Source organism: Rhinoderma darwinii, chromosome 6 (genome assembly GCF_050947455.1).
Source record: "Rhinoderma darwinii isolate aRhiDar2 chromosome 6, aRhiDar2.hap1, whole genome shotgun sequence".
In the NCBI taxonomy this organism is placed as follows: Eukaryota; Metazoa; Chordata; class Amphibia; order Anura; family Rhinodermatidae; genus Rhinoderma; species Rhinoderma darwinii.
This window is the reverse complement of record NC_134692.1, coordinates 145,271,874-145,285,237: the sequence shown is the minus strand read 5'-3', so window position 1 is coordinate 145,285,237 and position 13,364 is coordinate 145,271,874. Positions and strand designations below refer to the sequence as shown.

General features: G+C 43.5%; 1 protein-coding gene across 1 annotated transcript; it reads left to right on the top strand.

Moving 5' to 3' along the window:
- The first annotated feature begins 2,410 nt into the window (after positions 1-2,410).
- Positions 2,411-7,749, top strand: LOC142656694 (up-regulator of cell proliferation-like). Its single transcript, XM_075831619.1, has 2 exons — positions 2,411-2,675; positions 3,809-7,749. The coding sequence occupies exons 1-2, from the start codon at positions 2,411-2,413 to the stop codon at positions 7,747-7,749; spliced, it is 4,206 nt and encodes a 1,401-aa protein (XP_075687734.1).
- The last annotated feature ends 5,615 nt before the right edge of the window (positions 7,750-13,364 follow it).

The window sequence follows — 13,364 nt, the reverse complement described above, 5'->3', positions numbered from 1 at the left end:
AGGCTCTCACACACTCACTTGGGTTGCAAAATAACCTGAACATCAAAACAATAGTTTTGGTTACAACTGGTTTTCGCTCAAATTACTTGAGAAGGAGGGGTAAGAAGGCAAGGAGTCCCCCCCCCCCCCCTTACTAATGGGACTGTTACCTGTGTGACTGGTTTCCAGTTTGTTACTGCTTGTAGTCCAATGGATAAGGTTTATACTGTAATATCAGCTGTAACCACTAGATGGCTCTGTGGTTACTGAGACCAGGAGGAGTGTAGAAGTGAGTCTATGTGTGGCCAAAGCCGCGTGTGAGGCAGAGGTCCCCTGTTTTCAGGAGAGAAGAGAACTAGGCCTGAGACAAGGAGCGATTCCCAAAGAAAGGGGCCTGATAAAAAGGGGCAACCTCAGAGGAGTCTGATATTAGAGTTACACCACGTGAGATGCATGGGGAACCCGTCAGCGGCCTGTGAGTGTAGTGGTCTTGAGTTTGTCCTCTGAGGGGTGTGCAGGTGGGCTAAAAGCAGAGGTCAGCGGGGACAGGTGCTGAGTAGTGGGTCCCTAAAGTAGTGACAGGGACCAAAGGCCAGAAAACTGTCATGAGAGGGAGGTCGGTAAGCAAATGAGAGAGTCCAGTCTGTGAGACAAGCCCCTGAGGGAGAGTTAGGGACCAGCGGACAGTGAGAGAGTGGCTGCGCTGTGGCCTGTGAAGTGGTCTGTGTGTTCCTGGCCGGTGGACTGGTGGAATTTAAAGCAAGAGTGTTAACGGAAAAAGGCTCTGAAGATAAGACAAGGGATTAGCGAGAATCTCTCCTGTGTAAAGCGACAGGTGTGCGCTATACTTGAAAGGGACAACGCTGCAGTACCACGCGCAGCCGCTACGTAAGAAACGACGTGGGCAAGTAAAAATATGTAAGAAACCAATGTAAACAATGAGGAGGCTGCAGCGCCCACATGAGCGTCGCGGTCCCTTCAAACAGCTGATCACTGGGGGTGCCAAAAGTCGGACCCCCACCGATCTAATATTGATGGCTTATACTAAAGACAGGCCATCAATTTTAAAATCCAAGATAGCCGAGAGAGCACAGAGAAGGGTAACACACGGCTAAACATCAGTACAGTACATAAGCGGGGTAAACTTCCACAGAAGGACAATAAAAAAAGTTAAAAAACCTTTTCCCATTTATCACATAGAATAATGTTAACAATAACACAGTTGACATAATTGGTATCGCCGCGTCCGTAAAAGTCCGAACTATTAAAATGGCACGTTATTTACCCCGCTGTATAAACGCCATAGGGAATACTTTTATATTTGCGGACCCACTGGGCAACTCCACCGGATTGTCTTAGGGCCACCTCTAAGGGCATTATCTAAGCAGCCTCCCGGCTCTTCACCTTTAACCCCCATATAGGGATCTGGTCTTTGCTGCGGGGGGGCTGCCGGGTCACTGCCTCTTGATGTGATTCCATTGGAGTAGATACTGGCCCAACAGATACGAGACTGGCGTGGAAGATGGTACCTTGACGGATGGAGAGTGATAGCAGATGACAGGTCACAGGTGGATAGTGGGTAGCTGTATACAGACAGGTAGCGGGTATCTGTATACAGACAGGCAGCGGGTAGCTGTATACAGGCAGGTAGCGGGTATCTGTATACAGGCAGGTAGCGGGTATCTGTATACAGACAGGCAGCAGGTATCTGTATACAGACAGGCAGTCGGTAGCTGTATACAGGCAGGCAGGTAGCGGGTATCTGTATAAAGACAGGCAGTGGATAACTGGACACAGGCAGGTAGCGGGTATCTGTAAGCAGACAGGCAGGTAGCGGGTATCTGTAAGCAGACAGGCAGGTAGCGGGTATCTGTAAGCAGACAGGCAGGTAGCGGGCAGCTGTACACAGGCAGGTAGCGGGTATCTGTATACAGGAAGGTAGCGGGTATCTGTATACAGACAGGCAGTGGGTAGCTGTACACAAGCAGGTAGCGGGTATCTGTATACAGACAGGCAGGTAGCGGGTATCTGTATACAGGCAGGTAGCGGGTATCTGTATACAGACAGGCAGCGGGTAGCTGTACACAAGCAGGTAGCGGGTATCTGTATACAGACAGGCAGGTAGCGGGTATCTGTATACAGGCAGGTAGCGGGTATCTGTATACAGACAGGCAGCGGGTAGCTGTACACAAGCAGGTAGCGGGTATCTGTATACAGACAGGCAGGTAGCGGGTAGCTGTACACAGGTAGTGGGTAGCTGGATAGTGACTGACAGCAGATAGTAATAGCGTACTGGATACAGGCTGACAATAAATAGATGTACAGAAGTTAAAATATAATTTCATCAACATAAAATCCAAGGTCTCCGCCGCGTGTGCATCAAATCACTAATCCCTAAACTCATAGAACCGTCTCCTCCATATTAACAGACATGGACTCTACAGAGAGATTGCGCCAATTATTCCAGAAGATTCTACAATCAAATTTGGCCGGTCTGGACCAGGAGATTGACAAGTTGCTCCGCTATACCCTCAGGCATGACGATCAGGCGGATGACCTCAGGGACAGAGTACAAGAAGTCCTGAACGTATCACTGGAGCGAGGGGAAGAAGCTTGTCACTGGGTTTTGGACAATTTGAGAAAAAATCCACAATTGTTTCCGCATATTCTACGTATCCTGGATGAGACCGGAGCCGGTGAGTTGCGATCAGTGATGGTCTATACCCCTTGGCAGAAGCTAGGGTGGATTATACGGATGGGTTCGGGACAATACCGCTGCGATCAGGATCGGGTATAATATTTTCGTCATTGTGTGTTGGCGCCTCCTGCTGTGAAATATTCTCATTTATGTCACTTTCTGCTTCACTGTCCTAATATTTTGTTATTGCCGATTTATAGATCAGGATCAAACTTAAATTTGATCATTTTATACAAAAAGACCGATTTATGTTTTAAAGAACATGAAACAAGAAAGGGAATAAAGAACGGCCTTCATATCCGTGCGGCTCAAACAGGCGACGACATCATCATCTTCACTCATTGACAGATCTCATTTTTCCGTTTCACTTTATGGGATTTTTTAGTTTTTGAAAAATTTGTAGGAATAGTGGATTGAAATTGGTGCAATCTTTACACCCTTTTAAACTCGGGCTCGGCCAGGCATGCGTGTGTTTTCTATGAATAGAGGGGTGAGACTGCTGACCTCTGTCCCCTGAGACTCCTCCGGCGGCTTATCTCCCACGGGGACAAAGAATCGGGAATGTTGATTCTTTATTCTTCTTTTCCCCAACATCTTCTGGCAGTTGAGAGTTGTGACACCCCCGTACACAATAAGTAGTTGGCAGGTCCTGCCAAAATCAATGGACTCGCTCCAACTTTCATCTAATGTCTGTTTTGAAGATCTTACATCTGTTAAACAAAAATATACAAATGATGAGTACAAATATTGAACCACATGAGGGTCAACTGTACGTGCCGGTCCTCTACGAGAAACAATATGTTAAAAAAATCCAGAAATATCTCACCATGTCTTACCATGATCCGGTTGACATCTCTCCATAAAACCTAACATTGGTTTGGCAATCCAAGCCGACCATGTATCATGAAGGGTCTACCTTGATGTCATATATCAGATACCCTCCTTAATTTTATGTACGGGGTCAAAGTCTACAGAGGATGGAATACTCAACTGGTGTTTAACATGTCAGCGTTCATTAAAAACTAGGGAAGAATATTTAATTTGCTGGTGGGATCGGCAGTTTTTGGTCGCAGCATCTTCAATTAAACACGGTGACTTTATTACATTCTCACTTTTTGTTTTTTTCCCCAGGTAAGACGAAGCTTAACCTTATGGTGGAAGATTTAGGTCTGAGTAAATTTCAACAACACAAGCTGAAACTTCCATATGTCCAGAGTCTTGGTTGTGATGAACTATTAGAAGCTTCTTGCCACTCCGTGAAGGACATTCCCATGCACTTTCTAAGACATCTCATGGCATTGAATATGCAGGAAGCTTTCAGAAGCTTTGACCTCTACCTTGAAGCTTCACAAAACCATCCAGAGCAGAACTCTTCAGGCAACGTGTCAGGATCTGTCCACCCTCTAGATGTTCTCTGCTGTCTCCTCCATTGCTCAGACAATTTTCTACGACAAGAGATTATAAGGCGGATGTCCATGTGCCAGATCCCTGTTCCTCTGCTGCTTCCTGCTGGCCAAGATGCAGATGGAACGTTTTTGTTGTGGGCAATGAGAGGTATTACGAAGAGCCATTCCCCAACATTGGTTGACCATAGGGCATCAATGGAGGATAGTGTAGTGAACATCTCTTTGCCAGTCTTTTCCTTTGTAAGTTTAGGAGAATGTAGATCTATGTCCATAGCCAAGATTATCAATCAAATTCTAACTACAAATCAACAGAGAAGTCAGAATGATCTGGTGCATAGAGTGAGGAGTTGGGGCAAAATGCCAAGATATATCTCAGATGGTTTGGTGGAAATATCTTGGTATTTCCCTGCTGTCCAAAAAGACTTGAAGCAACTCGAAAAGCCTTTTGCAATGACCAACCTACATGGGGATTTACAATCCAATATGAGGCAGTTCCACTTTTTAACCAAGGTGTCCTCTGCGGTGTTCATACTTTTGGAACACTTGACCAAGCAACAGTGGGACCTGTTATTACACACCGGGGGCAATAACACAAATTATTATTTCATAGTCCAAGACCAATTCAACCAAGAGTCAAGACAGTTTTGTAGCCAATTATCTTCAGAGTTTGGCTTAAATGAGCAGAATGTTCTGATGGAATCTGATGAGAAGTTCAACGAAAAATTACAGTTTATCCTGAAAGATACAATCCAAAAATCTCCTAAACAGATGACGTTGGGTGAGATGTCGGTGGTGGCCTCAGAACTTAACTTCTGTAGTGATGAGAATGAACCCGGCTGTGAGTATGGAAGATTACACTCTCTGGACCTCAACAATGATATTGAAAATGCAAAGAAATATAACGAAAGAGACGTAAAAGCGCAGCAACATCGTAAAATTCAAATCGCAAATATCGAAAAAGAGCTGTGTCGACTTAGAGACCAAGGAGAACATTGCACAGTAAGCTACAAATCCAAGCTAATAGATGAAATGTGTCATCTCGGGGTGGATTATAATCACTATAATAAGAGTGAAGTAATGACAAATCTACAATACGCATTTACTTACATGAACAACGTAGAGCAACAATATATCCTAAAATGGATGCAGTTTCATAAATTCTCTACCCACGCCGCGTCGGCTGAGACAGTGCGAGAAGATGTGTTTTGTAAGATCGGACAGATGTATGAAGCGGAAGTTTTTGCAGGGAGCATAGCAGAGACTACAAGGCTATGCACCAATTTTCCTAAAGCAGCTGCAGATCTTCTCCTGCAAGGAATCCCACTTGAGCTCATTGATGGAGACACCACCAACATACACGTACAATGGATCACTGATGTTCTGACCGAGCTGGACGCCAAAATGGAAGGGAAATGCAGAATAAGAGTAATATCTATAGTAGGGGTTCAGGGCACAGGGAAGTCTACCCTGCTGAACACCATGTTTGGTCTACAGTTTCCCGTGGCCCATAGACAATGCACGCGAGGAGCCTTAATGAGTCTTATTAAGGTGAAGGAGAAAGACTTGGGCTTTGATTTCCTTGTGGTGATTGACTGTGAAGGATTACGAGCTCTTGATATGGCTTCCGTGGAGGAGAGTTATGACCATGACAATGAGTTGGCGACACTAGTGGTTGGGTTGAGTGACATTGCCATAGTCAACATGGCTTTGGGAAGTACCTCAGATATGCGAAACATATTGCAGATTGTGGTCCATGCATTACTAAGGATGAAAGGAACTGGGCGGAAGACCAACTGTCTGTTGGTCTATCACAAGATGGAAGGAGCATCTTCTGAAAAAGAAACTATGATAGAGGACAAGGAAATGCTATGTCTAGGGGCACAAATTGATAAAAGCAGCAAGTTCCTCCAGTATAATGACACTACAGAATGCAATACTTTAAAAGAAACCTGGATTATTCCTCCCTTTGAACTTGAAACTTCTTGTTACAGTGAGAAAGTCGTAGAATTAAAGCGATATCTACTGCAAACGATAAAATCTGAACCCGGCAGCTTTCGCGATGTGCAGACCTTTGCTGGCGATATCAAAGCTCTATGGAATTCTGTGAAATATGAAAATTACATCTTCAGATTCAAGAATATTTTAGAAGGAAACATTTACACTGAACTCTATGAAAAGTTTCTGGAACTGGAATGGAATCTTCGTCGAAAAATGCACAGGTGGTGGGTCGACAGAGAAGCTCGGATCTCCATCCAACCTCCTGGTGAACTTCATACAAGCCCGTTAGTCCAACACGTATTGAGAATGCTAAATGTAGAGGAGAGGGCGATGAAAGAATCCTTACAAGTGTATTTCACAGTCAATTCCGAAGACACAAATTCCCACGTAGCAAAAAAGTTTGAAGCTGAGTTTATGGAGAAGGTTGAAAGCCTCAAGAGTCACCTGGAAACTCGTTACACCAACAAGTGTTCACAGATGAAAATTTTAAACCGAGGATTAGCAAACACAATTGTGGACGATTTCATCCGAGAACAACAGGACCTTCATGAAACCAATTTTGATGTTGATCTCTACTGGAATAATTCTGTGACCAAATATCAAGCCATGATACCGAACCGCCATAACGTCGAGGAGGAATTTCTACAACTCCTGAGACGAGATATGAGGACAAAAGGGAGCTTAGTCTCAGAACTGATCCAAAGTATCAGCAGATTGTCCGACTTCGCTAAGACGACTTTTACATACGATGCAAAATATGTCAACGATTCTTGGTTTTTTGGAAAATGTAATCATATGGAAAACTGTCTGGCTTGCAACGACAAAAGGAACAATGTCAGCAAGTTCTTGTTGGAGAAGGCTTCCAAATACGTCCAGAGAATAGTCAACTCAGATACGGCATATGACCCAGTGCATGGCATGGAGCTGCTGAACATGGTTAATGAAGTGACCCGTGAGGACACCGCGCTTTATACCGCCCTGTTTACATTACACCTGAAGCTCCAGATCTTGGCAAACACCGCTCCATATTTTCAGAAGACACATGACAACTTTTTCAGTAAATGTCGGGCAGAGTTTTCTGTGGCCCATCAGGGAGCTGAAGCAATTAATTACCTAAGATCTGTACTAAATATTAAAAGATTCGTCAAAAACTATTGTCAAGATTGTCTGAAGCCGGCAGTGAAAGTAAAAGTCCAGAAAATTCTCAAACAAAAACTTTTCAATGACTATACAAACTTTATGTGTGCGGTGATACAGCAGAGGGCGAGCTCCTCCGAGGGGTCACATGGGCTGACGTGCAGACATCACGCGCCGGCGCAAGACACGTTGGAGAATATTATCATCCGTTATACAAATCAAAAAGAGATTCCGATTCTAGTAACAAACATCATTTCTTCAGTCATCGGGGACATCAGGAAGGTGCTAAACCCCCCAGACGTGGCGAAAAGAAGGAGTGTTATGGACCTCGTGGCAGCCGTGTGGACGGTGCTAGAAGAGGGAATACCAGGCATAAGAGATGCCCCTTTTAACGACCCATCTTTGAATGTTCGTGAATTCTCTTCCTATTTTGACTTTTTTGTAAAAGAATTAGAAAAACAAATTCAGAAAGAATTCAATTCCAACGGCATCGAAGAGCATTACACGGAGTGTCCGTATCTAGGCCACTGAGAAGCACTGGACGCTGGGTCGTAAAGTCAGGAAAAATCATTGTGCCCCGTAATCCCCATGTGAAGGACGTTACTATTTAATGAGCATTTCCACATAAAATTCTGAAAACACCAGTAAATAAAAGCCTCTGAGCGGCTCGGGAAGTGGCGGCCATTACGGCTCTCCTAGAAGTTGTCACCGTTTTTTTCTAGACTTTTGATTGGCCTTATATAGGTGACATTTATAGGAGTTTTAATGGCCGTCACTTCCTGGAGAACTTAAAAAATGGCTAGGCTGAAACTCTTGTGGGAAGACTGGATGCAATTGTAACAGACCCTCAGCAGTATAAAGATCAGGACTGGTTTCCATGCGCTGAAATCAAGCAGAGATCTAGAAAATTGTGAGGATTGAAACACAAAGTTGCAGAACATTTATACAAGATTAAGATTTATTCATAAGTAATTGTAATTACAAAAATGAAAATGTTTATATATTTGGTTAATGACTGTAAAAAATACAAGAAGCAAAACGTCTTACACCCCCCCCCCCTACTGAATGAAGTGACATCATCAAAGGGGCTGTCCGGTAATGAAAATAATAGATCAAATAAAGCCACGGATGTTATAAAAAAACAAAAAAAAAAACGTATTCATCACTTCAATACCCACCAATCCAGTCCAGATGCCCCGGCGGTCCCCCATTGGCCTTTGTTTACAAGTGCCTGCTGAACCGGCATCTTACTACTGCAGCCAATCAGTGGCCTCAGAGGTCACATGCCATCCTACTGGCATCAGCGCTCAGCTTGTAAACAAAGACGAGCGTGGGGAGTCGCGGAGCACCGGTGCTGGATCGGCAGGGGATTCAAGAGGTTTTATCAACTACCAGACAACCCCTTTTACCTCTTTACCACACTCTTCTTGATTTAGTATGTTTAATCCCTTAAAGACACGCACAATTTTGGCATTAACGTCTTGGATATTGAAAGGCTCCTGTGGGCACCGCCGCGGCGCCAGTGAGATTACCCGCAGGATTAAGAAGAAAAAAATGAAGCAAAGTTTAACATTTATGTGGAAAATAAAGGCGCCAAAGTGAAAAAGGAGAATACATTTCTTAGGCCCTCTGCACACGGCCGTGCCCGTAATCACAATCCGCAACTAAGGCCATGGTCGGCAGCTGGCGGCCGTGGACTGCCACCCGCATTTTCGGCCCATGCTCCCATATATCTGTCCCTAAACAGCAAAAGGTAGGACATGTTCCATCTTTTGCAGAGGCTTTCTATGGCCCAGACACCTTCCCGCAAATATACGAGAAGGTGTCCACGGTCAATAGAAGTGAATTGGTCCGTAATTACGGAGAAATTCTCTGGTCGTGTGCACGGGGCCTCACTCAAAGCATTTTTTATTACATAAAAGTAAAAAACTTAAACAAAACAAAGAGCCCAATAATGTAACGACCTGAACAATGGAGAACGGGCTGTATTAAATGAATCTGCTGCTCCGTCCGTCTCTCTCTCAGGAAACCTTTGTCTCTGTCCACTGTTCTTTCTACGGACACTCAGCATTACCTGCATCTCACCTGTATGTAGCTACACCTGGATGGAGGGGGTGCCGTATAATATAAGGTTTATGTATAATGTATGGATTATGTATAATATAAGGTTTATGTATCATGTATGGATTATGTATAATAACTTTTCTTAACTTTATCTGAGGAAATAATTGAAATAAGCCGCTATTCCAGCATTGATTTTCACGTTATAAATTTACGCCGTTCACTATGCAGCGTAAATAACATGTTACCTTTATCTATGGGTCGGCACAATTACAGGGATACCAAATATGTACAGGTTTTATGTTTTCCTACGTTTGTGCAATAAAAACCCTTTTAAAAAAATTGCTTTTTTTTTCGTCGCCGCATTCCAAGAGCCGTAACTTTTTTATTTTTCCGTTGATGTGGCTGTATGTGGGCTTGATTTTTGCGGGGCAAGGTGGAGTTTTCATTGGTACTATTTTGGGGTACATGGGTCTTATTAATGAACTTTTATTTTTATTTTTTTTATTGGGGGAATGGGGAAAAAAGGAATTTTGCAGTTGTTTTTTTTATTTTTTTGGATGTCGTTCTCCTGGCAGTTTAATTAATGTATTAACGTTATTGTTCGAGTCGTTACGATCGCGGTGATACCATATATGTGAATAAAAATAAAAAAAACACCAAAAAAGGCCATACTTACAAATGGACACAGCCAGGTCAGAAACGCTGATGAAGGAGTGAGCAGGTGCATGTAAATAATAATAGCCACTCCCACTAGTCTTGAGGGGAGGGGCGTGTGGTGCATGGGATGTGTAGTAAGAAATAATAATAGCCACTCCCACTAGTCTTGAGGGGAGTGGTGTGTGGTGCATGTAAATAATAATAGCCACTCCCACTAGTCTTGAGGGGAGTGGTGTGTGGTGCATGGGATGTGTAGTGAGAAATAATAAATGAATAGTGTGTGTGCAAGTGTAATACTATAAGTGAAATATAGGGGGCAGTAATGAGTGAAGTGCCTCAATAGAAATAAATTAATAATGGGGTGCAAGTGTGTGAAACATGGAGGGATAGTGTGTACGTCATGAGGCGCAACGTGTATAGCCAGGTAGAAGCCTATTTGTGACGCCTTGATAATTCATAGAGCCGGCTACCCTGCTTGCTATGCCAAACAACAACACACCATGCTCTCCCAGCATCAAAGACCCGGCTGTGTCCAAGAGAAGCGAATATACATAATGAAAAATACCTGGGGTATTAGTAATCATTTTGGCCAAAAGGACGCAAGCTCGCAATCCACGACAAGGATCTCCAGACTTGCGAGTCCCTAACTGGAACGAAAAGCTCCTGATGCACAGACAAAACAGATAAAACCAAGGGGACATATATACAAAAACACAGAAAAAGGCCATACTTACAAATGTTATGAATGTTATGCGTTTTGACACTTTCACTAAATAAAACCACTTTTTTGGGAAAACAAAAAGTGGTTTTATTTTTACTGTAATTTACTTTTATTTTTATTCAGAAATTTTATTTAGCTATTTTACTTTTTTCTTTTTGTACCACTAGGGGACTTCACTTTACAATCTTCTGATCGCTTATATAATTCTTTGGTATACTGAGGGCACGTTCACACACTTACTAAAAAACCTCTGAAAATACGGAGCTGGTGGTTTTCAGGTGTTTTTGGCGCTTCTTTTAATTTGGAGCTTCTTTTGAGGCGTTTTTCATAGTGTTCAATGGAAAATCAGCTCTAAAAAAACACCTCAGGAAGTGACTGCTACTTCTTTTTACAGAGCGTCTTTTTACGCTCCGTTTTTTAAAACAGCGGCATAAAAAGATGCCCCCGTATGAACTAAATTCTGTTTTTCCCATTGATTTCAATGGGCAGATGTTTGCAGGCGTTCAGCTTCCGTTTTTTCAGTCGTTTTTCGAGTCGTAAACCCCCCGAAATACGTCTGAAAACACTGCGTGTGAACATACCCTTACAGCTCCTGCATTCCCCAGCCCGACCGCGGAACAGGTAAACGGGACTTCTGGCATCAAAGACATTTATGATTGTAGGCGTCTCTGCCTCTCCACGGAGCTGCTGTTCCGCGCAGTGTCATTTTGTTCAGTACGGAAGAGCAGCTCCGTGTGGAGGCAGAGACGCCTACAATCATAAATGTCTTTGATGCCAGGAGTTCCGTTCACCTGTACCGCGGTCGTGTGCAAGAGATGTTAAACTGACGAGCAATCTATTAGGCTTCTGGCATGGCCGAATAGGCAGTTGCTGAAGGCAGATGTGGGATCCTTTGTCAGGCCCCCGACTGCCATGGAAACCCAACGGGGCCCCCCGATTTCTTTGCGGGGGCGCCGATGGAGTGACAGAGGGAGCTCCCTCCCGCTGTCAAACACATTAGATGCCGCTGTCGCTATTGACAGCAGCATCTAATAGGTTAAACTGCCGGAATCGGAGAGCGCTTTGATTCCGGCAGTTGGGGCAGGAGCCTGGCTGTGTATACCAGCCGTGCTCATGCCACTGATCGTGTGGGTACAATGGCAGTACCCACCAGATCAGAGCGACGGATATATCCATCCTTATGAGGGAACTAGCTCCTGCATAGGGCCGTCCTGCGTCGTAAAGGGGTTAATGGAACATATCTCTGCATTTTTGCCAAAAAAGAAGTTCCAAACAAAAACGCCATGAAAGATGCCATGAAAAATGTAGCATTTTTCTACAGAACGTTGTGTGTAAAACCGGCCTAAGAGAAACGCTAATTATAAAAACGAAGCCTCGTCATTAGCATTCCCCTTGTCCCTACAGTCTGAGACTGTCAGCTCTAACTGGATAGCGTCAGTCAATGTAGGGACGCACCCTTAACTGGTTACATCCAGTTGTCAATGTATTCATCAATTTGCAGGAGGAATAACAGAGGAACGGCACAGTGCAGAAAAGATGCTCCAGAACACTTTTTTTATGAGGAATAATTTAGTAAAAAATTTACATAAAAGGACCAGAAGTGTTTTTACAATTTTTTTGTTTTCATTGTAAGACTCATTATGGGAATTATGTACATGATACCGCTGTGTATAATTACAGGCATTGTTACAGGACGGCCCTGACACCCTACCCCGGACCCTGGGCCGTCACTACTTAACCACAAACTGAATCATCGTGATAACCGGGGTCCACAATGATCTCTCACAGGCAGTCCCCCTTTTCTGAACCGCCGCAATGTATTAATGGCCAGTATTGGAGGTTTAATTGTTCCCACCGATTGCTGATAGGGATGGCGGCTGTCCCATGGATGAACATGATTGTCATTTTAAAAAAATGAGAAAATATTAATAAATAAATAAATAATAAAAGGAATAATTGATTCTGGATGCCTCAACCAAGACCCAAGACTACATGCCATGGTGTGAAGACGAGAAGATCTCCACATCCCTTGCAGCCTTCCACCACCAACATTTTACCTGATTGGCTTCCCATGATGTAGATGTCTCCATGAGGTCCTTCTGCACAATCTCTCTGCTACATACAGAAATGTGTGAGTGTGTGTTTAGGAGTGTATATCAAGGGCGGAAATTATGACATCACACCACTCCATGCAAGAAGTCCTCTGCAGATCCTGTGTATAGGACACCAGGTAAGTGACATTTCATTGGATGGGATCTCAGGCAGGAAACATAAAAGGGAACGTATCATCAGGAAATGACAAATTATTCAGGGTTTTATTATATACATTTAAAAAAAGAAAAAATATCTGTTTTTCAAAGATAATTTGTCGACTTTGCTGTAAAGACTGGTATAGGTCAGTAGAGTCATCTCATTATCATTAGAAGGCAGGGTCAGTAGAGTCATCTCATTATCATTAGAAGGCAGGGTCAGTAGAGTCATCTCATAATCATTAGAAGGCAGGGTCAGTAAAGTCATCTTATTATCATTAGAAGGCAGGGTCAGTAAAGTCATCTTATTATCATTAGAAGGCAGGGTCAGTAGATTCCTCTCATTATCATTAGAAGGCAGGGTCAGTAAAGTCATCTCATTATCATTAGAAGGCAGGGTCAGTAAAGTCATCTCATTAGCATTAGAAGGCAGGGTCAGTAAAGTCATCTCATTA

Excerpts from the sequence above, each read along its gene's own strand:
- LOC142656694 (XM_075831619.1), top strand. The coding sequence starts at position 2,411 with ATGGACTCTACAGAGAGATTGCGCCAATTATTCCAGAAGATTCTACAA. Across the intron at positions 2,676-3,808 it reads CCTGGATGAGACCGGAGCCG|GTAAGACGAAGCTTAACCTT; the intron begins GTGAGTTGCGAT and ends TTTTTTCCCCAG.